This window comes from Carettochelys insculpta, chromosome 12, assembly GCF_033958435.1.
Source record: "Carettochelys insculpta isolate YL-2023 chromosome 12, ASM3395843v1, whole genome shotgun sequence".
NCBI lineage: Eukaryota > Metazoa > Chordata > Testudines > Carettochelyidae > Carettochelys > Carettochelys insculpta.
The window spans coordinates 10,097,622-10,120,321 of NC_134148.1; the positions used below are offsets into that span (position 1 = coordinate 10,097,622).

Below are 22,700 nucleotides of genomic sequence, written 5' to 3' on the forward strand. Positions count from 1 at the left end.
AGAAGGGATGTTTCTGAGAGGGTGGAACAGCAATATAGGGTGAAATACAACGAGGTAAGGAAAGTGGCCAGAAAGGATGAGGCAAAATGGCTAGAGGAGCATTGTGAGGATATAGAGAGGTATCTAACATTAAAATGTTAGATGTCAGCAGTCTCTTAAAAATAACACAACAAACCAAACCTGGGACATGAGGAAGTATATAAGGTAAGACCAGGGAGGTATATAAGATTATTACAAATATTAATAGGAAGTGGCAGCCGAAGCAGATGGAGATCAAAGATGAGAACAAAGAGGTGCTCATGAACAAGGAGAAGATTGTGCAGTGATGGATGAGATATTGCACTGATCTATACAAAGCACAGTTAAACTTGAGTGTCTCAGACTGATCAAAGAACTGAAAGAGTTCTCCACTTAGCATGGAGAGAGAGATTGTAAAGGAGGAAGTAGAAAAAGCAGTGAAACAACTAAACAATGAGCCCTGGAAATGATTAAATCAAGGGAGAGAGGATTAAATATGGCAGAGAAAGTATGATTAAGGAACTACACTGACTGTGTAATATAGCATGGAAAGAAGGGAAGGCTCCCAAAGAATGGACAAGATCTGTGCTAGTGACAATCCACAAGAAAGGAAGTACATTGGAGTGCAAGAACTACAGAACGATTGCCCTAACAAGTCCTCTAGGCAAAGTGCTGATAATGATACTGACAGAGAGACTAAGATTTCAGATAGAAGAACATCTAGCAGTCGAGCAAATGGGTTTCAGGAAAGATAGAAGTACCATACAGGAGATATTGGCACTAAGATTGATTTAGGAGAAAGCTTGACAAAAGGCCAAGAACATATACACTTGCTTCGTTGATTTTCAGAAGGCATTTGACAGTATAGATCAGAAAGTGGCTTGGGTGGTGTTGGAGTCATATGGAGTGGATAGCGGACTGATATGGTTGTTGAAAGATATCAATGACAATGCGGAGGCAGTGGTAAGAATATGCAGGTGGTTGGTTTAGAACGAGTAGAGGTACAAGACAAGGAGAGCCGATGTCGCTGAGTATCTTCCTCACCACGCATCTAGAGGAAAAAGATGGACAAGATCAAGGAAGAGGTAGAAGGGATATCTGTGCATGGGAATAGAATTGCCAACTTGAGGTTCCCGTATGATACAGTTATCATTGAGAAAGATGAGGAGAAGCTAGTGAAAATGGTGCAGGTACTAAGTGAGAAAGGGAAGCAGTATGGACTGATTACAAACAGCGATAAAACAAAAACAATCATATTTGGAGATAAGGAATTAGGAAGGAAGATAAGTGTAGATGGGATTGAACTAGAGAATGTAGAGAAGTTAGAGTATCTGGGGAGCAACATAATGTATGTTCTAGACTGTAAGAAGGAAATAGTGACTAGAATAGCAAAAGCAAGAGTGAGTTTGAAGGCAATGGATAAGATCAGGAAAAGCAAAGCGATTAGCTTAGGAATGAAGCTGAGCATCTTAAAAATGTGTATTCAGCAGCGTGAGAGACAGGGGTGATAATGGAAGATTTGAAGAGAAGGATATTGGGGTTATAGAAAGATCCTGAGAATAAGATGGATGCAGAAGGTCACCAATGAATTATATGGGAAGATACAGCCAAAAGAGAACCTACTGCAGAAGGTTATATGATGAAAGTTACAAATATTCGGGCATATTTGCAGAATGAATGACGAACGAAAAATCAAGACCCTGGTATTCGGCATAATGGAGGGTTTGAATGGGAGAAGCAGACCCCACAGAGAATGGGTAGATGATATAGTGGATTGGTGTGGAGCTAGTCTACAGAAACGAAACCACTCTGCACTAGACAGGGAAAAATGAAAGGAAATAGTGAGAGAGGCACTGGACACCAATAGGCGCTGAGCCCATCTTAGATGATGATGATGATGATAATGATGCTCCACACTGATCTGCCCTTGAGTTAGGACTTTTTAGGGGCTGTTTTAAGGCTGTAGGAACCAGTGCAGTGGGAGGCCTCACATTCTGGAACATTAAGATCCTAAAAGACAAGTCCTGTGGTCTGCATAGCTGGGCTGAACATTGCGTAAACGTTCTGGAAAGTTGGAAGGAACAATACTTCTGATGGTGGATCTGCTAGTCCAGTCCATACCCTGCTCTACTCGCTCCTATGTGCTGTTGTATACAGCAGAACTGAGCTGTCCTGTCACAGTGTAGGTGCATTGTCTCTGCAGGGCACTTGTGACCAAAATAATGCCCCTGAACCTTATATGAAACTATGTTGTGTTCTTCTGTCAAGGTAGCATAGTCATTTGCCTCGGAGTATCTACCCTCTCTCTCTAAGCAGGTTAGTAGTAGCTGATGGTAGGCATGATGCAAGACTTCCACAGTGTGGAGCTGTAGTGTAGTTTAAATATATTTTTCCTTTTTTGAAAGGCAAATGTTTTCAAGTTACCCAACCACTACAGTGCTTCCAACACGACGCGCACAAACTCCTCCAATATCCTCCTTACCAACATCTCCTTCTGATGAAGTGGGAAGGAGGCAAAGTCTGACCTCTCCTGATTCCCAAACTGCAAGACCTGCCAATCGTACAGGTATACCTGTAAGCAACAAAAAAATTGGTGGGAAACCTAGGAGTTACATAAGCTGAAGTATATTCAGTTGACACTTTTGACGCATCATTAACTACATTGAAATCTACGTTTTGATAGTACAGGTTGAACCTTTTTAGTCCAGCACCCTTCAGACCTGATCGGTGCTGAATGAGAGAATTTGCTGGATCATGGGAGATAAACACTGTCTAATAATGTTATGAGTACCAGAGAGGTAGCCGTTTTAGTCTGTAACTTTGAGAACAACAAGAAGTCTTGTGGCATCTTATAGACTGACAGATGTTTTGGAGAACCTGATGAAGTGGGTCTTTGCCCACGAAAGCTTATGCTCCAAAATATCTGTTAGTCTGTAAGGTGCCACAAGACTTCTTGTTGTTAACAATGTTATGAACGCTTTCATGGCTTACTGGGTTCTTGGAAGACATTTAGGGGTAAATTATTGCTAAATAACCGCACAGAACACTTGGAGACAGGACTGGTGGCTGTAAACAAATTTTATGGAGCCGCAGGAAACTTGGCCACCCCTCTGAAAAGTGGTCATCCAACTAACTAAAACCATGCGTGGCTATGGATGTTGGCGGACAAGAGAGTGCTGACAAAAGAGGTTCAACTTGTACTCAGTGTGCATGACACAACAAAAATCTTAGGGAAGAGATCTTATTACTAAAACCTGGCAAATGATTGGTAGGAAAAAAAAGTTAAAGTTGGTGCTTATAAATAGCTGAATAGTTTGCATATTGATAGAAGTGCAAGAATGAGCAGGTGGTATTATTGACTACAGTGATAAAATCTAGAATATTAGTTGTTTGTTTCGTCTTTGCTCAAAGAATTGCTTACCAGAATAAACTTCGTGATCCATCACAAGCTAGAATATGCCTTATAACTCTAGAATGTATTGATTTTTCTGATATCCATCATTACTATGCATTTCTGAAACAGTATCTCCTGTTAATCTTGTATATTAATAACATGGGCAACCTTGTATTTTGTGTAATATATGAAAAGATGAAACTGAATAGCGTACTTAACACATATTTCTAACTCTTTTCCTTTTATCTAAGGAATGATGATTGCCAATTGGAAGCCTAATTGTTAAGACTTGCTACATTGCTTTAGTAAATCCCTCTCCCTGCTGATGTCAGAGTTAACTTTGACATTGCTCAGTAAAATGTGCAACTTTATATGTCACTTCATATCTTTATGTGACTAACATGAAAACTAAATCAACATCTCTCCTCTAGAACTGATGTTCAGTATTCAAATTCCTCCAGAATGATGCTGAATGGGCTTATGCGATTTGTTTTCCTCCTTCATAACATCTTTGTTAATCCATAGTTCTGGTTGTCTTTCTGCAGTTTACTTTTCTGCAACTCGGACTGTTACTTAACAGCTTGTCTGCTCAGCGACAGCCTGCCTCTTCCTTTCCTTTCCTCCCCCCATGCTTTGCATCTAGCACCAGGGTTAAATGGCAGCAAGTTCTCCTGATACTTTAGAGGTTTCAGACATTAATCCTCACCTTTCTGAGATGTAAGGAATAAATCAATTATTCTCTAAGATATGGGACAATATAGTTCATGGAGACAGGTTGGCCTTTTCAAGGATCTAAAAATCTTCAGTGATATTCTGCGGGTGGGGAGATAGAACACCTCAAAGAGATTTTGACATATCCTTAGCAGCTATGCTAGTCTGTTGCTGCTACTTATGGCAAAATATCTTGGTGTAATTTCTCAAAGGTTGTTGATACTCTCAACCATGCTGAGCCAAGCTGAACTCAGTCCAATACATCTAATGATAGCTTAGTAGGGTTTCACTTGGAAGTGAAGAAATAAATTAATTCAAAATATTGAAATTGATATTAATTGATCAGGTAAATATTCACATAATCTTGGAAACTATCAGGTTCTTTCTGGTTTAAATATGGAAAGAGGATGATGCAGAGGTGTAAATTAGTGAAGATATTGGAAGGAAAGTTCTCATAGTACAAATTTTCTTCAATTCTTAATCCTCCACTGATAACGGATTGCTCCTAAATGATTGAAGAAGCCTAATGAAATGCTTAAGACCAAAAAAGGCAAAAGCACGTTGATAACTTATGCAACTATCAGTTAACTGTTATGTTTGTTTCTCATAGCTTTGTCGGACCCAAGTAGTCGGCTTTCAACTTCTCCTCCTCCACCTGCCATTGCTGTGCCATTGTTAGAAATGGGATTCTCTCTCAGGCAGATTGCAAAAGCTATGGAAGCCACAGGTGATCTGTTTGTTGAAAAATACCTATTGCACTTGAAAACACAGATTAATATGAAACACTTTTTAATGTAACACTGAAAGCTCTGAACTTTCAAATTCCATGGCTAGATATGGAATGAGTAAATGAATTTTTCAGTCAACGGTGCTATAAAATTACAAGGTAAGATCTCTTACTTTTCAGGTGCAAGAGGAGAAGCAGATGCTCAAAATATCACAGTGCTGGCCATGTGGATGATAGAACATCCTGGGAATGAAGATGATGAAGAGCTCCATTCAGAAGGAACTGCAGATTCACATCATGGGACAATAGTTTCTGGAAGCAGTGGAAAATCCAGTGACCAATGCTATTTACAATCACCAGGCGATATCCCTTCAGCTGATTCCACTGAAATGGAGGAAGGTTTCAGTGAAAGGTAAAATGTAGCTCTCTTTGATTGTATAAAGCCTGCTGCTGCTATTTTAGCAATTCAGTATGTTTAGAAGATGACCCAGAAATACCAGTTTCAATTAACTTTGTACATCTGAATATGTATAGAAGTGGAGTTGTTGGTTAATTAGTTTTTATATGTTCATTTATGGTATTGTGTTTCATATAAAGAAGTATGACTCCAAGAATATTAAACCAAATTATATTAATGGTCTGACTACAGTTAAAAAAGAAGTTTCATTAGAATTTTTTTGGTTTATTAATTTTTAAAGTAGTGCTCAAGCATGTTTCTTATGAAGTTTAATAATGCTACTGCGTTCCTTACTTGCATTTCCTTTTAAGTGATGGCCCACTCCTGAGGAGAGGCATGGTGTTAATACTTACCATTCAGCAGCACTTTAAATTGTGCTGATCATGCTAAATTAAGTGGTAACTTTATGATGAAGAGATGTGTCAAGCAGGAACTAAATTAAAGCCAACATCTTTCATTACGTTCTTGATCTCAGGCAGATTTAAACTCTTTCCTTTAGAAAAGAAAAAGTAGTGGTCTATTTTATATTGATATTTATCTCAAGAGTGAGTCTGTCCTTTTTATGTAAGAGCAGTTGTGCCTGTGTCATAAATCCTAGGCCTATTTCTAAAGTCTGTTCAGATTTTTATTAGTAGGAAGTATTGTGTGTGTGAAAACAGCAGCATTCTGTTTTCAAAGCTTCTCCTTTGCTTGCTTCATCTTGATAAGATATATCGCTCTGGGTGTCACAATTACTGGCTCTAGATATAATTATGATGTCACAGAGGCTAAACTTCACCTGAAGAATAAATATTAGGTGTCTCACATTTAAAGATTACTTTTCCATACAAATATCCTTACTTCTTGGCAGAAAGGGAGAGTGCTTGAGGAGAGAGAGAGATGTTGATATTTTTGTTGTTTCCTAGTTAATGCTATAGTTGTGTGCCGAATGTAAAATTAAATACTTTTCTGAGGCTTCTGCAATATCTAGGCCTCACAGATTAAGTAAAGACTGACACATCAGTTGCCTTGTGTAACATGTATGTCACTCCGTCTCACTGTTAATGGAGGTTATAATATAAATATCCCTAATGGCAAGATACATTTTTGACTTTCCTTTTTTGGAGGGAGAGAACTGAATTTACTACCCCATCATGTTTTTTTCTTTTTTTTTAAATGACCAATCCTTGACTGACCCCCCCCCCCCACACACACAAAATCCATAGCTTAAAAAATGTTTTTGGCTTACCTGTGGAATATTCAAACTATTCTCTCAGTGCTGATAATATGGATCATGCAGAGAATGCAGCTTCAGGAAGTGGACCCCCTTCAAGAGGTCGGTCAGCAGTAACAAGGAGACATAAATTTGATTTAGCTGCTCGGACGTTGCTAGCACGTGCTGGTAAGTGCACTAAAATGGTTCAGGTATCTTTGTTCATTTGGCAAATTTGCGAGAAGATATTTAGTACCTAATATGGAGATTTAAAATTATACTTACTTCCTTTACATATTTTAGTACATATTTAATTTAATTTCTTTTATACAGTAAGCCATAAAAATACATTAATTGTAGTAGCAGTGTTTTTGAAAAGCTTGCAAATGGATTCTCTTTTTAATTACACAGTAAAGACTGTTTTCTCTTTGATTTAAGCGGGTTTATACCGCTCTGTACAGGCTCACAGAAATCAGAGTCGGAGAGAAGGGATATCTTTACAGCAGGATCCAGGAGCCTTGTATGATTTCAACTTGGATGAAGAGTTAGAAATTGACCTTGATGATGAAGCAATGGAAGCAATGTTTGGACAGGACCTGGCCAGTGATAATGATATTCTGGGAATGTGGATCCCAGAGGTATTGGATTGGCCTACCTGGGTGTGTGTGACTGCAGCTGGGGCTGCTTTGACTTACTTACAGCTTTTTGCAAAATCATACCTTAAAAATTAACATAACACATTGAATAGCTTTCTGCTTGGATATAATGAGTTGCTAAACCATAATGGTCATAAAGCCAGTTTGTCTGTAGCTTCACTTTAATGATAAGAGAGCTGTACATAACTAATTTATTCCTTTGATTTTTGCTGTGTTCGTCTACACGTTTCATTAGTTTCTTTCCTAAGAAAAGAAATAAGCGCCACTTGGGCAAAATTATTGTCATCATGGCATTCAATTTTTAGGAAAAAATGCATGAACTAGAGTGCTAAATTTAAGTGAGACAAAGCAGTGTAAGGATAAAACAGTTGCTAACCATTATTCAGTTAGAGCAAGCAAACAAAACTGATAGGAGACACTGTCCAGTGAAATGGAATTCAGTTCCTTTTCATCGTTTATTATCTTTATAGCGAAGCACTAGTTCATCCTACCCTATCCCCCCATGTAATCATATGAAGAGTGTTGAGAGGCCTTGTTGTGACAACAAAAAGGAAGTACAGTGGCACTTTAGCTGAAACAGACTAACATAGCTGCCTCTCTGAAATTTGTTGTGACAGTGTCATGTAATCTTCTACTTCCTTTAAGTTTAACAAAAGTTGATGTAGTTGGCTTGATTCTCTTGTCACTGTTTAGCTCCATTGACGTCAGTGGAGTTAGGTCTGATTTGCAGCGGTGTATCTTACAAACAAATTAGGCTTGCTCTCTTAGGCCTATGTCTAGACTAGAGGGATTTGTTGGCAGAAGCTTCTGTTGGAAGATATCTTCTGACAAAACTTCTGTCGACAGATTGCTGCCAGACTGCCAAAGGCGATCAAAAGAGCAATCCCCTCTCTTGATAGTGTGTGGCTGGACTGCCTGGCTGCTCTGTCAGCAAAATGGTCAACTGGAAGCACAAAAGACAGGGTTGCCCGGTGTCCCGGAAGCCCTTTCTGTCAACAGACGCCCCCCCCCCCGCCCCCAACACCCAGACCAGCTTTTTGATAACAGATCTCTGTTGACAGAGGCATTCTTCCTCATGGCAGATGTGGTACAGCTGTTGACAAAAGTGCTGTGTTCTGTTGACTTACTGTCAACAGAATGCCTTGGAAATCTGGATGCTTCGTGGGTTTTGTCGGCAAAATGGCCATTTTGGCAACAAAACCTTCTAGTCTAGACATAGCCTTAGTGTGACTGTGTTCTGTCTTGTTGTTCGTGTTACTGTAGCTTCTGATAAAAAGTCCTGATTACGATCTCACAAAAAATACTTGCTTTTATTTTGGTATTTTCAGTGTTCCCCATAATAACAATGGGATTGGTAAATTTAATAATTGCAGCTTCCCTTAGGTGATGAATGTGCAGCTTTGTTAGTTGATTTCTCAAATTAGAACACTCATTTAAAACTTGTGTGTTTTTTGTGCTGAAACATCTAATTACCTGATTTGTGTGCTCTTTCAGATGATATGCTCATATTTGCATGTGCAGTTTCAAGTGGAGAATTTGAAAATTTGGCCATGTGTACTTAAGTTCCTAGGAAATCTGTTTAAGATGCTTGACAGTAGTACCTGCTAGTGGTAGAACTGCTAGATCAGTGAGATCCAAATTCAGGCACGTTGGGTATACAGTATGCGATGACTTCAGCAGCAATTGAGTTGACTTGTCACTCTATGAATGTAGAAGCTGAAAAATTAGATTATTTTTCTTTCTTCTGTATCTAGAAACCGGTACATTTTGAGAGAGTAGTGAATAACTCATTAAGACATTTTTTTGGTGATCTGAAGCAGAATTATGTTTGAGGGCTATATTGTAGAAAATTTAGAGGCAGAAGTTCTAATGTGACAGATGCCTTCTCCTGTTTAAAACAATCCTTTCTGTACTTTGTGAAAGCATATGTTAAAAGATCAACTATTTACACATGCTTTGAAGGACTAGTTATTACACACAAGAAGGTAGGGCTGAACTGGGCTTGTGCAAGATGAGAGAGCATGAGTGTTTTAATGAGAGAGCTTACTATTACCAAAAAAGGAAGCCCCCTGTATGCCCTGTGCACACTAACTTATCCACCTCTGACCTGCTTCTAAGTAAAACCTACAGCACAAATATTATCACAGATGCTTAACAGATATAGGTAGAAAAATCTACTTAAAATTGGTGTACTCTTATTTATAATATGCACATTCTATATATAGTAATTTCATATGAAAACCATATCATACAGCATGTTTGTGAGTCTGAAGACAGAGAAGAAGTGGTAGTTTGTGAATTGTGTGAGTCCAGTGTTGTCAGCTTCAATCAACACATGAAAAGAAATCATCCTGGTTGTGGCCGTAGTGCAAATCGACAAGGCTATCGTAGCAATGGTTCCTACGTGGACGGGTGGTTCGGTGGTGAATGTGGAAGTGGAAATCCATATTACCTACTGTGTGGCAGCTGCAGAGAGAAATATTTGGCCTTGAAAAGTAAATCCAAGACATCAACATCAGAAAGGTACAGAAGAAAGTGGTGGGAGAAATTATTAGGTGTGAGAAATGTAATTTGGAAGAGCAATTGAAAATATCTACTCGTATCCATCTTATAGGTTTGTTTTGCTGACTTTAAAGTATGTACCGGAATTCTTGATGGTAACAGATTAAAAATCTTTTTATGATCACACCTTTTTTAGAAAGGGAAAATACAATTGTGGCACGGTCCTTAGGATGCAGCCTGGGACTGCCCCCTTAACTGTCTATGCTGGGTTGTCTCTCTCAATGCCTTGTTGGTAACAAGCAACAAACCTCTCTAGAAGCTGTTGCACTCAGCACAACTGCTTGTGGAGTCCCATACTAAATTTGGTGAGTGCTCCCATAGCCAAGCATGAATCACACAGACAAAGGCACCAGTCAGATTTCTCCAACTCCCAGCAATATATCTCAGGAATATACTGTCTTGCATTGCTCAAGGTGAGCAGTGCAAATTTATTAATTGGTTCACCACTTCATCAGTTGGTTCACCAGTCTTTGTAAACACTTCTGGCAAACTTCAAGGTGAAGATGAACAGTAAAACAAGTTTGCTGACTGCATAAGATTTTAAGTGACAGGCAAAAAGTCAGAGTAGCTACCCAAAGAAAATATAAACAAGCAGTCCAAACTCTCAACCTATTAGACTGAGCAACAACTAGATAGCGCAGTTTTTCTCACCCCACTGGATATTGCTGGTGAGTCATTGAATTGTAGCCCTCTTACTGGATGATGGTGGTTGGTGGTGATTTGAACCCACCTTGGCATTGGTTATCTTCCTGGTAACCTGGTAGCTTCTCTGGGAAGCTAATATCTGGCTGATTCTCCAATTTACAGCATGTTTTAGGAACAACTATACCACACAATCTCATAACTTCATATGCACTAAAAAGAAACATATGTGGGTAGGATAGTGGGATTCAGCAGTTCATAACCTTTCCCTGATACTTCACATGGCATGCTCTATATACAACATCATAATGATATACATATGAGGAATATTGGGGTTACAGGTTGCTTACCAAGGTGTACAGTGTCAAAAATCCTTTCAGCTTTTCATAATTTTCCAACATACGTGTAATGAAGAACTCTTGGAGCCTAGATTCAAGCCCCTTTAAATCCATTTTACTAAGGAACAGGTAAGTGGTTTGGTCCAGCAGCTTTAAAATGAAGCTATTACAACGTTTTTAGGAGCAGTAACACTGGATAGTGTTTTCAGTATCACAAAATAGATTTTTATAACCTTCTCACTTTTATCAGGCCTTCTATTAAACATAGACAGTTGTTCCTGAGTAGCAATCCTCAGAAAATATTTTACATATTACCTAACTGTAGTATTGTTCTATTTTAAAATATGCATATGTATATCATTGTTTTGAGCCATTTTGTTACTTTTATATCATCTTACTCAAATATTCTTGTTGTTTGATGCAGGTATAAAGGCCAGGCTCCTGACTTAATAGGCAAGCAAGACAGTGTCTATGAAGGTATTATGAGTTTTTGAAGATACTTGTTACTTTTATGAAACTTTTGCTAAGTTTTTTTTTCCAGTCCTTCATACATATACTACTACAATGTCCCCCTGTCGGCTTTACTGATATAATCCAAAGGAGAGGGTAACCTCTATGTCTGGTACCAACTCAGCTGCAGGAGTTGCTGGGTCAATGCCAGAAGCTGGCACAGAACCGCCTCAGGTCCTGACTGGTGCCAGACTAGAGAATTTGCCTGATGGTGGGAGGTGAACATTTTCTAGAACATTGCTGACACTTCCACTGCTTACTGGTCTCTTAGAAGACATTTTCGGGTAAATTAACAGCCTGATAACCACACCGAACACTGAGAGCCAGGGCTGGTGGCTGTAAACAAACTTTATGGGACCACAGGAGACTTGGCCACACCCATGATAAATGGTTGTCTGGCTAACTAAAATCATGCTGGATTATGGAGTTTGTCAGGTGAGAGAGTTCAAGATTAGAGAGGTTCACTCTGTACTTTGTAATGTAGAGCACACACAGGGACATTACTTAATGCATGCAGACAATGCCCTCTTGATCAGAGATTTTTGTCACCAGGTTCTTCAAATCCAGACATACCTCACATTCCAATATTGGTGCCACTCAAGCTCCCTTCAATCCCTCAGCCAAGGTGCCAGCTAAGAAGAATATGGTACATACTGAGAAGCTGTCTAGAGCGTTATGAGTATCAGACTTAGTGCCTCCAAAGCCAAGGTGCAGTCCAGATTGTTAACATCATCCGTAGCCAGAAGCAAAAGCTATATTGATCACACTTTGCTATAGTCTTCAGTACAGCCTAAGATTCTGACACTTGAGTAACCCAATCCAGAGTCCTTGGTCTAGGCTGGGCTTGTATCTCTTGAAGACCTGCAAAACCTTGGAGTCCAAATCACTGATACTCTGTACTGGTACCAGTTTACCTCGTAGAGCCTACTTACCCTCCGTCTTCATAATTGGTGACTTGCCCTCTGCTACTAACACAGTCTCCAGGCAGACTTTTTGAGGGAACTGTGGTTTATTTTTAGGTGTTAATGATACAGCATTCTCTGACAATGCTTTACCACCCTTTCTTTCTAACCTCTGTACTGGTAGAAGTATGTTTTTTTTTCTTCCTGGGACCAGCCTGATAACTGGTACTGGCACTAACCCTCTTCCTCTCCTCCCCTCCCCCACACCAGGTGAATGCAGGGGAAGATCTCTCATTTGACTCAGACATGTCTGTAAAGGTTCCTGTACAACCCACCTTCCAACCGCTTTCTTTTGGGGTTACCACTGAGGGGGGGCACTTACAGGAAACGCACCTGATTGTGCTGACAACGTCAGCCTTGGAGTCCTGCCTCTTTCCCTTATGTCCCATACCGGTGGGTTCATGGAACTTGTGAGCTCCATACAGCAAATGTTTTTGTAGAGTACCATCTTAGAAGAAGACTTGTTGAGAGCATCGCCTGAGGCCCTAAGGCCATACGACACAGTTATAATTCTCAGAGCAAGAAGCAGCAGAATAAGAAGCTCCACCTTTCTGCAAGTCACCCTTCATACCATATGAGGCTGCCATACCTCTCCAACCTTCTAGAGCTTTCTCAGACCTTTTAAAAAAGGTACCAGACCTTTGCCTATCAACAATGCTGTGCTTAACTCAGTAGGCATGATGTAACAAGCCACAGCTATTATCCTATATGTGTAAATGAGCTGAGAAAAGTTATTTCATCCCATCCAGAGTCTTGGAGTATATTTTCTCCTCTCTTCTCCTCTCCTCTATTATTGCAGCTGGTAATAAATGGAAAAGTTAGCATCAATCCCATTTAGTATCTCCAGTAAGGAGCTAACACTGTTGGACCTGCTGGGCCACAGACACTGTTCCTCGGCCTTGGTGCAGTTCAGAGTAGCTAATTATCAAGCCCTGATGACAAAATATAACTTCTTCTTCGAGTGTCCCTGTGGGTGCTCCACATTAGGTGTCGGGCTCACCCGGCGCCGCAGATCGGATCTTCCAAGCAGTTTCTGCTGGACCGCGCATGCGCCGGTGCGCGCCGCTCCCTTGCGCTCTCCTGGCCACGTGCGCCATCTGGTCCCCGCCAGTTCCTCTTAACCGCCATCGGCTGCAGACGGAATCCGACTAGGCTACGGCCAAGTTAGCATATTCAATGGTTTTAACTGTTTTTCTTTAAAGTTTTCAAGTTCTTAGGCTACTGTTAAGTTAGCCAGTTGTTATTTTCAAAAAAAAAAAAAAAGAAACAAACAACAAGCAGGACGGCATTCAGTCCAGTCCTAGTAACAAGCGGAGCACCGGAGGCCAGGAGCCTAGGGCCATTAGCCCTCCTGCCGCGGCAGGCTATCGGAGAGGGGGAAAACAGCACAGAGAAGGTGCTAAGTACCCCATTAACAACTGAAAGACTCACCAACAATGTCCTATTCAGGATTCAAGGAATGTGAGTCTTGCCGAGAGGCAATGCCAGCGTCTGATGGGCACAGTCACTGCATAAGGTGCCTGGGGGAGTCCCATGTCACGCAGAAATGCTCCTTCTGTGCAAAATTAACAGCCAGAGCAAGGAAGGAAAGGGAGATGCGGCTTGAAATGCTGCTCTTCGACAAGGCCCTCCAGCCAGACGTGCCGAAGCGGCCGCAGCAGGAGGGACCCTCTGGGGCCCATAAAAGGAAAGCCGCCTCCCTCACCCCATCAGCGCAAAAACGGAGGAAAGTCTCCCCATCCCAATCCCTGCTGGCAGCAACACCGAGCGGGACGGGAGGAGCGCACAGCCCCCAGCCGCAGCAACAGCTGATCGGCGGCGGCACGGAGAGCCACGTGGAGGCGGCTCAGCCTCCGATAATCAAACAGCCGCCCCGCACCGCAGGCAGGGCAGCGGCTAAACAAGCGCCGGTACCGGCGGCACCGCAAGCAGTGGCACCGACCCCGGGGAACCGGCGGTGCAGAGCACGCAGGCACGCAGCCTGCAGGCACCGGAGGACACCGCCCGTGCAGCACCGCCCATAAGCGTGCCGAGCACGGTGCGGACAGGGCCGAGATCCCCTACACGTCAGGGGGCGGAGCTACCCCCTCAAGGGAGGGGGAAGGGGCTGCACACAAAACAAGGCACCGCAGCCCCTCTCCAGACAGAGTTGCTTTCTCTCAGCCCTCCGCTCATGCTGCAGACTCCATCTAGGAGGTAGGGGTCCCCCCTAGCCTACCTGGAGCCCCCGTCTCCATTTTTACAACCAGCCTCTCCCTGGCTGGGACCACCTTCACCCTTCCTGGGGTTTGAGCCGCTGGAGTACTATCACAAATCACTCTCTCCAGTGTCCCAGGTCTCTCGACGATCTCGCTCCCCCAGACGCAGAGGGTATGCACCAAGGGAGTGGTCTAGGTCACCTTCCCAAGAGCAGTGCCCATGCTGCCATGGTCGCCCCTATCATGCGGGGCATAGACACCACCGGTAGTCTACCAGGGAAAGATCCCCACAGACGGTCCCGTATCCCCGAGGGCAATCGCGAACGGGGACAGAGACTGAAGTATCTCAGGGGGAACTGGTTATGGAACCCCGAGATTTTTCCCTTGCAAGCTTCCAGCGAGCGGATGTACCATCACCAACAGGAACCGGAAGGGTCCAGAGAGGTGTACCCTAGCGGTTCCTCGCTCTCCTCCCCGGACGAGGCTACGGCCCCGGGGGATGTCCATCCTCCGGACGATCTCACAGTTCCAAGAGCTGTTTTACGAGGGTGGCCTTCACGCAAGGCATCCAGACAGCAAAGGTGCAAGAGAAACACCATAAGCTCCTCAAAAATCTGAGACCTCCGGCCTCCTCCAAAATAGCAATACCGCTTGATGACGCAATCTTGGAGTCCGCCACTATGATATGGCAGACTCCTGCGACTATTCCGCCTGTCCACGAGAGAGCGGATTAAAAAAAAAAAAAAATAATACTTCGTGCCGGCGAAGGGCATGGAGTTCCTGTTCAGCCACCCACAACCAAATTCCTTGATGGTGGAGTCGTCGCAACACGGGGGAACAGACAAAGATGCCAAGAAGCTAGAGCTGTTCGGCAGAAAGGTCTACTCCTCCTGCACTCTATTGTTGCGAATGGCAAATTACACAGCGCATCTAGCGAACCATAATTTCGACAACCACACTAGGTTAACCTCCCTCATGGACTCGCTTCCAGAGGGCAAGAAACCGGTGCTCAAGGCCATCATGCAAGAAGGCTACGCGGCCTCGAGGACGGGAGTTCAGATCGCCCTGGATGTTGCGGACACAGCAGCACGCTCCACAGCTACGGCAGTGGTGATGCGAAGGGAGTCCTGGCTCCAGACTTCGGGTATACCGAGGGACCTGCAGACAAAGATAGTCGATCTTCCCTTTGACTCGCAGAAGCTGTTTGCCGAATCAACTGACTCGGTCCTTCATTCCAGTAAAGATTCAAGAGCCACACTTAGGACCCTGGGGATTTACACCCCTCCATACAGAAAGAAAAAGTACTACCCTCAACAAAGACGGTACCAGTACCAGGAACAGCGTCCCCAGTACCACAGGGCTTACGAGCAAGGGCAACATCAACAGCACCAGCAGTACAGAACTCCCAGGCGACGTTCCCAACAGAGCTGTGCGTCCTTGGGGCAGGGCCAAAGGCCACAAGTTTGACACACAGATCCAGGGCTGCGCCATCACTGCCATCGCATAAGGTCATCCGAAGCGGTTATTCCACCATCGCCTCTGACCATTCTATAACCAGTGGCAAAGGATCACCACAGACAAATGGGTGCTGGAGATCATAGCCACGGGGTACGCCATCCCCTTCCAGTCGCTCCCACCGCCATGACCTCCACCCAGGCCCCACCTCCAGGAGGCCTCCCACGTAGCGAGGCTCAAGCAGGAGGTAGACCATCTCATGCTCATAGGGGCAGTGGAAAGAGTGCCGGAGCAACTGCAAGGGAGAGGGTTCTACTCGAGGTACTTCCTCACGGAGAAAAAGACAGGAGGCTGGAGGTCCATCTTAGATTTTCGAGGCCTCAACCGGTACCTGCACAAGCAACACTTTCGGATGATCACAATCGCCTCCATCCTTATGGCACTAGACGATGGAGATTGGTTCTCAGCCCTCGACTTACAAGACGCGTATTTTCACATAACTATTCATCCGGCTCACCGACGATTCCTCTGGTTTCATGGTAGGCAAAGAACATTTTCAATACAGGGTCCTACCTTTTGGCCTCTCCTCGGCCCCCAGAGTCTTCACCAAGACCTTGGCAGTGGTGTCAGCCTACCTGCACAGATGGGGTATTTATATTCCAGTATCTGGATGACTGCCTACTCAAAGGGGCCTCGAAGGAGGAGGTACTACGCATGATATGCGTCACAGCAGGCACGTTCTCTTCGCTCGGCCTGGTTATCAATCTGACAAAATCAAAGATAGACCCCACACAGGACATAGAGTTCATAGGGGCAAGCATAAATTCTATTACAGCGAGAGTGTGTCTACCAGAGACTTGCTTTCGGGCCATCGGCTCCCTTGTGCAAGTCATCACCTTCAGCCCTACGGTGCCGGTCCTGACGTGCTTACAGCTGCTGGGCCACATGGTAGCAGCGACGTTCGTAGAACAGAACGCCAGGTTACACATGCGCAGCATGCAGCACTGGCTGGCGAGCGTATACAAACCGGCAGCACACACCATTCACAGGGTGGCGTCGCCCACAGCCGGGGTGCGCAAATCCCTGCAATGGTGGGTAAACCCCGAGAACCTGCTAACAGGGGTACCCTTCCACCAACCACACATATCGGTTTTTCTTACTACAGATGCCTCCCTCATAGGGTGGGGAGCACACATGGGCGAAGAGGTGACGCAGGGGCTGTGGTCCTCCACGGAGCAGTCACTGCACATAAATATACTGGAGCTCAGAGCAGTGTTCAAAGCCTGCAGACACTTTCGAGACCATATACAAGGCAAAGTAGTCGGGATCAGTACAGACAATACCTCCACCATATTTTATATAAATCGGTAAGGAGGAGCTCGGTCCCGTGCCTTATGTGCGGAAGCAGTCCGGTTGTGGAACTGCTGCATCGCCAACAATATAACCTTGAAAGCCTCATACTTACCAGGCGCTCACAATGTGAAGGCAGATCAGCTGAGCAGGCATTTCGCACTCACGCACGAGTGGCAGATCCGTCCCGATCTGCTGCGACCGACTTTTCACGCATGGGGTTTTTCCCCAGATAGACCTGTTTGCTACTCAGAACAACAAGAAGTTCCCACGATTCTGCTCCAGGGCAGGACTGGGACGGGGGTCCCTGAGGGACGCTTTCGCGATCTCATGGAGGGGCTTTACGCTTTCCCTCCCACAATGCTCATCCACAAAGTGTTGCAGAAAGCCCGGAGGGAAGGAGCCTGAATGATCCTGATAGTCCCAACGTGGGATCGACAGCAATGGTTCCCCCTACTCCTGCGCATGTCGGACCGGCCACCAATGCCCCTTCCGGTGGCGCCGGATCTGCTTACGCAAGCCCAGGGGTCCATAGTGCATCCGCACCCCGAAGGCCTGCGACTACAAGCGTGGTTAATCCATGGCTCAGCTCCCTAGAGAGCACATGTACGGAGGAAGTGCAGCAAGTCCTAGAAAGTAGCAGGAGGACTTCCACCAGGAAGACCTACAAGCAGAAATGGACTCGCTTCACGGCATGGTGTTCTACCAAACAGCTAGCCCCCCTTTCGGTGCCTATGCCTGTGATATTAGAGTATTTACTGGACCTCGAGAGGAGGACTCTCACTATCCTCGTTAAAGGTCCACCTTGCCGCCATTTTGGCGTTCAGACACGAAGAGGAAGGGCACACGGTGTTCGCCCATCCCATGGTTACCAGGTTCCTCAAAGGGCTGGTAAACCTATACCCCCCTCGGAAACTGCTTCCACCTTCGTGGAACTTGGACCTGGTGCTTAATGCGAAAACGGGACCACCGTTCGAGCCTTTGGCCACGGTTTCCCTCCGCCTCCTTATGATAAAGATGACCTTTCTTCTCGCAATCACGTCAGCTCGCAGGGTGAGCGAGCTTGCGGCAGTTATGGCAACGCCACCCTGCGCTGTTTTTTCCAAGGAGGCGGTAACCATATGGCTGCATCCAGCCTTTGTTCCTAAAGTTTCTTCTGAGTTTCATACTAATGAACCTATCGTTTTACCCTCGTTTTATCCAAAGCCTCATAACTCTAACAAAGAGGCGCGCCTACACCTCCTGGACGTGAGGAGGCGCTAGCTTTCTATATAGACAGGACCAAGTCCTTCCGGAGAACGGATAGACTCCTAGTCTCTATCGCTCCCAAATCAAAAGGAGAATGTCTGTCTTCGCAGAGAATCTCGAAGCACATCGTATCTTGCATAAAAATGTGCTACGAACTCAAAAAGACTCCTTTACTGGCCATGCCCAGGGCTCATTCCACTAGGGCGGTGGCAGCATCAACAGCCTTTTTTCAAGGGCGTTGTGCTAAAAGACATTTGCAGAGCAGCGACCTGGTCATCCTGTGACACCTTCGCCAAACATTACGCCCTTCACAGGGTATTCCAAGAGGATACCCGTCTCTCGACAGCGGTCCTCTCGGGGACAAGCTGCACATAATCCGATTACCCACCTCCTATCTTGGGTTACTGCTGGGTAGTCACCTAATGTGGAGCACCCACGGGGACACTCGAAGAAGAAAGAAAGGTTACTCACCGTAGTAACGGTGGTTCTTCGAGATGTGTCCCCGTGGGTGCTCCACTACCCGCCCATCCTCCCCACTCCGGATCTCTGTTTAGTGTTTTGCAGGAGCATCCGAGGCGGTTGGTCAAGGAACTGGCGGGGACTGGATCGCGCACGTGGCCAGGAGCGCGCAGTGGAGCGGTGCGCACCGGCGCATGCGCGGTCTGGCAGAAACTGCTTGGAAGATCCGATCTGCGGTGCCGGGCGAGCCCGACACCTAATGTGGAGCACCCACAGGGACACATCTCGAAGAACCACCGTTACTGCGGTGAGTAACCTTTCTTTCACAGTCTATTCAAAACTCTCCTATTGAACATCTGCCTCAAGAGCAGAGAGAACAATTTCAGGCCCATGTTACAGAAGACCAGACAGTTGCCAAATGATTTCTCTAGGCCTCACATGTTGCTACCAACACAGCTGAATATTTTAGTACTATGACAGTTTTCATGCATTAAGCTTCGTGGCTGTAGACTTCCGGTCTACTTCAGGAAGCACAATAAAGCCTCCAAGAATCTTCCCTTTGAGAGGCTTAAGTTGTTTAGTGATTCTTTAAAGGAGTTCCTTCACTTTTTTTTTTTTTTTTTTTAAAGATTTTTGGGTAACACTGCAGTCTTTGGCCATCTGTACAGTTGCAACAAAAAGAGTATATAGCAAATCAGATGTCTCAACAGTCTTGCCTATTCCCCTATTAGCCCAGTATACCAGCTGAACAACCTTTCACCAGACAAAAGTGCAGATTTACTAACAAAAGGCCATCTTCTGGACCCGCCTGTCAGTGGTGTTCTCGAAATGTCTGTTTTGTCCTGTTCATTGAGAGTCTGAAAATCTCTACCCTACCTGTCCCCCACTCATCCATGTATCATCTCTCCCATTTCCTGTCTTCCTGGGAGTTTCATCACCTCAGATCCTAGACATGATTTCTGTAGACTATTCCAGACTGTTCAGCTCTTTACACTTCCTTTGCCATCCTGCTTCAGGAATCTTTCTGGGAGAGACCACTTAAGTCAGAAGGTACAATCCATCCTCACTCTGGGGGCTGGCAAAATTGTTCCACTAATCTTCATTGAAGGAGGATTCTATTCTTGGTACTTCATCATTCCAAATGAAAATGGAGACCAGTTTTCAGCCTCATGACTTTGTCTGCTTCCTGTAATTCAGAATAGCAATGACATGAAACATGCTGGTTTGTAGTATCAGGTAGCCATGTTAGTCTGTATCTTTGAGAACAGCAAGATGTCTTGTAGCACCTTATAGACTAACAGATATTTTGGAGCTCCGAAATATCTGTTAGTCTATAAGGTACCACAGGACTTCTTGTTGTTCATGTTGGCGTGGGTTTCCCATTTCTGTACATTACAGCATACAAAGGATAATTAGTTCGCTGCTGCTGCAGGTGGGCACATAATATACGCCATTTACTTTAGAGAAATGTTATCTATCTGACTTTTTAATACAAGACATACAGAAATTATCAAAATTATCCAATTTTAGGGATTTTTTATTAGTTGAACTGTACCTATCCAAACTCTAAAAATGAGGGTTGTTTTTTAATAAAAATCAGAATGCGTGTTGTAATTCATATTTTTATGATACTGAGCCTAAATTCTTAAATCTGGTGAAATTTACACGTGGATTCCACACACCTACTTGGTGTGTGGTTCACTGTCGTGTGGGGACACTCAGCCCACTTATATCGAGAGAGAATGAGTCTCCTCTGCAGCCTCAGCTGAGAGGCAGCAGGCTTGTACCTCAAACTGTAGATGCACATTCACTAAGCTCTAGAGGTTCCAGGTTCAGTTCCACCTGTTTGGTGGTTACACACATACAAACATGCTGTTATTTAAAATTCATCCCATTATTGTACAGTTGACAGGACTAGTTAATATTGTCTGCCTTGTACTCGTTTAGATTTTGTGCCTAATCTTAGTTTATTTCTCTAACCTTAGAAGACTGGGATATGCTGGATGTTGATGAAGATGAAAAGCTGACAGGAGAAGAGGAATTTGAGTTACTGGCTGGACCTCTGGGGTTAAACGATCGCCGTATTGTACCTGAAGCTGTTCAGTTCCTGGACAGTGATCCACTGGGAGCATCTGTTGCAATGGTCACAGCCACCAATAGTATGGAGGAGACTTTGATGCAGATAGGTAAATTTGAGAGAAGGTCTATTTCAAACAATTTAAAGTCCATTTTGTTTTCTTTGGTGTGTGCTTACAGGGGCAGTTATGATATCGTAGCTCAATCAGTCTGCCCAGTCTCTCAACATCAGGAAATGCAGTCAGACCTTAATTTTTTTAGGGAGGCTGTAGTGATGGATGGACAAGACACTTTATATTGAAAAAAGACTTTAATGCTATGACCGCAGCTCTGCAATGCACTTCTCTAGCTTGGACCTCTGAGCCACAGGAGTTTTGACAACTTAAATGGACTTCTCCTAGCATGGCTCCTTGTGAGAGCAGATTATAATAAAGAGGTGTAATTTTCTAGCCCACTGTTGAGGGCTGTTGTCAAATTGCTCCCAGTCTGACACTGAAAATTAAAAAAGCTAAATTGGGTGTAGAACTTTAGGAGTGTATAAAGAATGCTTCATTTTTACAAGGATTCACAAAGTGGAGTCTGCTAAATTGGTATTAATTTGTATACAGTAGTTGTGTGTTCAGTGGCACACTATAATTGTCCCTTTTTTTTTAACAATAATTCAAATTATTATTACTTTAAGGCTATCATGGCTCTATAGAAAAAAGTTCTTCTGGCAGGATAACCCTGGGGGAACAAGCTGCTGCCCTAGTAAATCCACATGACCGTGTCATGGCACTAAGAAGAGTGACAGCAGCAGCCCAAGTGCTTCTTGCAAGAACCATGGTTATGAGAGCACTCTCGCTCTTGTCTGTCAGGTTTGTGACATTCTTTATGTATGTTAGGTTTAGTTTTCATCTTTCATTTGCTAGGGATTCAGTTTTGTTGTCTGGTGGGGGAAGAGTTACTCATTTTAAATACTCTAATGCTGTTTGTAAGAGGATGGCTTTCTTTTGAGTCCCAGCTCTTACCCAGTCTGCTGTGCTTCTTCACTTTCCCTCCATGAAAGAACCTTTTTCCTTTATGTGTAATGGTTAATACCTAGAAGACCCAGCTGAGGTTAGTGCTCAGTCCTGCTGCACATTGTAGGAGGACATTGTGTAAGATGGTCCCTGCCCTGGAATTCTTATAAGTCTTGTGGTTATTGCACTTGATTTGATTCTGTTAAAGACCTGAGAATTTGTGTCCTGCAACATAGAGAATTTAACAACAGATTAGAGAGTGAGATTTCTGAGTTAGAGTACATATTCAAATTCAACACATCAACCTGTGGTATGAACAGACACATCAAATGCCTCACGCATTACAAGGACTTCTTCCATTACTTTGGTGGTTGTAATTATCTCAGACAGGACAATTAACATCCCCCCTCCTCTCACTCTCTTCCTTCTATCCTATTTATCGCTGAATAAATCATTTTGTTAGTCTTTAAAGTGCTACATTTCTGCTGCTTTGTGTTACTTGATTTGGAGTGAAGCAATCAGGTTACCTTCCTGCCTCTGTATTCGGAGCCCTGTATGCCCTACCGCAGCCTCAGGAGTGTTCAGGATGCAGATGTGAAGTAATTTAGTCCCCAGTCTTGCGCATAGCTATCTCTGAGGTTAACTATAAGCAAATCATCCCGTCTTCTGAAGTGGAACTACATACATTCTTACAGTTTAGCACATTGTTTACAAGATCAAAAATCTTTCTCAGTTTCCCACCTG

At 43.9% G+C, this 22,700-nt stretch overlaps 1 protein-coding gene across 9 annotated transcripts in view; it reads left to right on the forward strand.

Annotated features, from left to right (window-relative positions):
- The window catches only part of HERC1 (HECT and RLD domain containing E3 ubiquitin protein ligase family member 1), a 280,539-nt gene that overhangs the window by 174,753 nt on the left and 83,086 nt on the right, over nt 1–22,700 (forward strand). For 8 of the 9 annotated variants that reach the window (XM_075007327.1, XM_075007334.1, XM_075007331.1 and 5 more), the window contains 9 exons: nt 2,424–2,584; nt 4,734–4,850; nt 5,031–5,262; nt 6,564–6,688; nt 6,938–7,158; nt 9,410–9,678; nt 11,122–11,174; nt 20,865–21,065; nt 21,638–21,812. In XM_075007327.1, coding sequence (XP_074863428.1) covers nt 2,424–2,584; nt 4,734–4,850; nt 5,031–5,262; nt 6,564–6,688; nt 6,938–7,158; nt 9,410–9,678; nt 11,122–11,174; nt 20,865–21,065; nt 21,638–21,812 — 1,554 coding nt within the window. The remainder of the gene's footprint in view (nt 1–2,423; nt 2,585–4,733; nt 4,851–5,030; nt 5,263–6,563; nt 6,689–6,937; nt 7,159–9,409; nt 9,679–11,121; nt 11,175–20,864; nt 21,066–21,637; nt 21,813–22,700) is intronic. The other variant, XM_075007332.1, reaches the window with a different exon arrangement.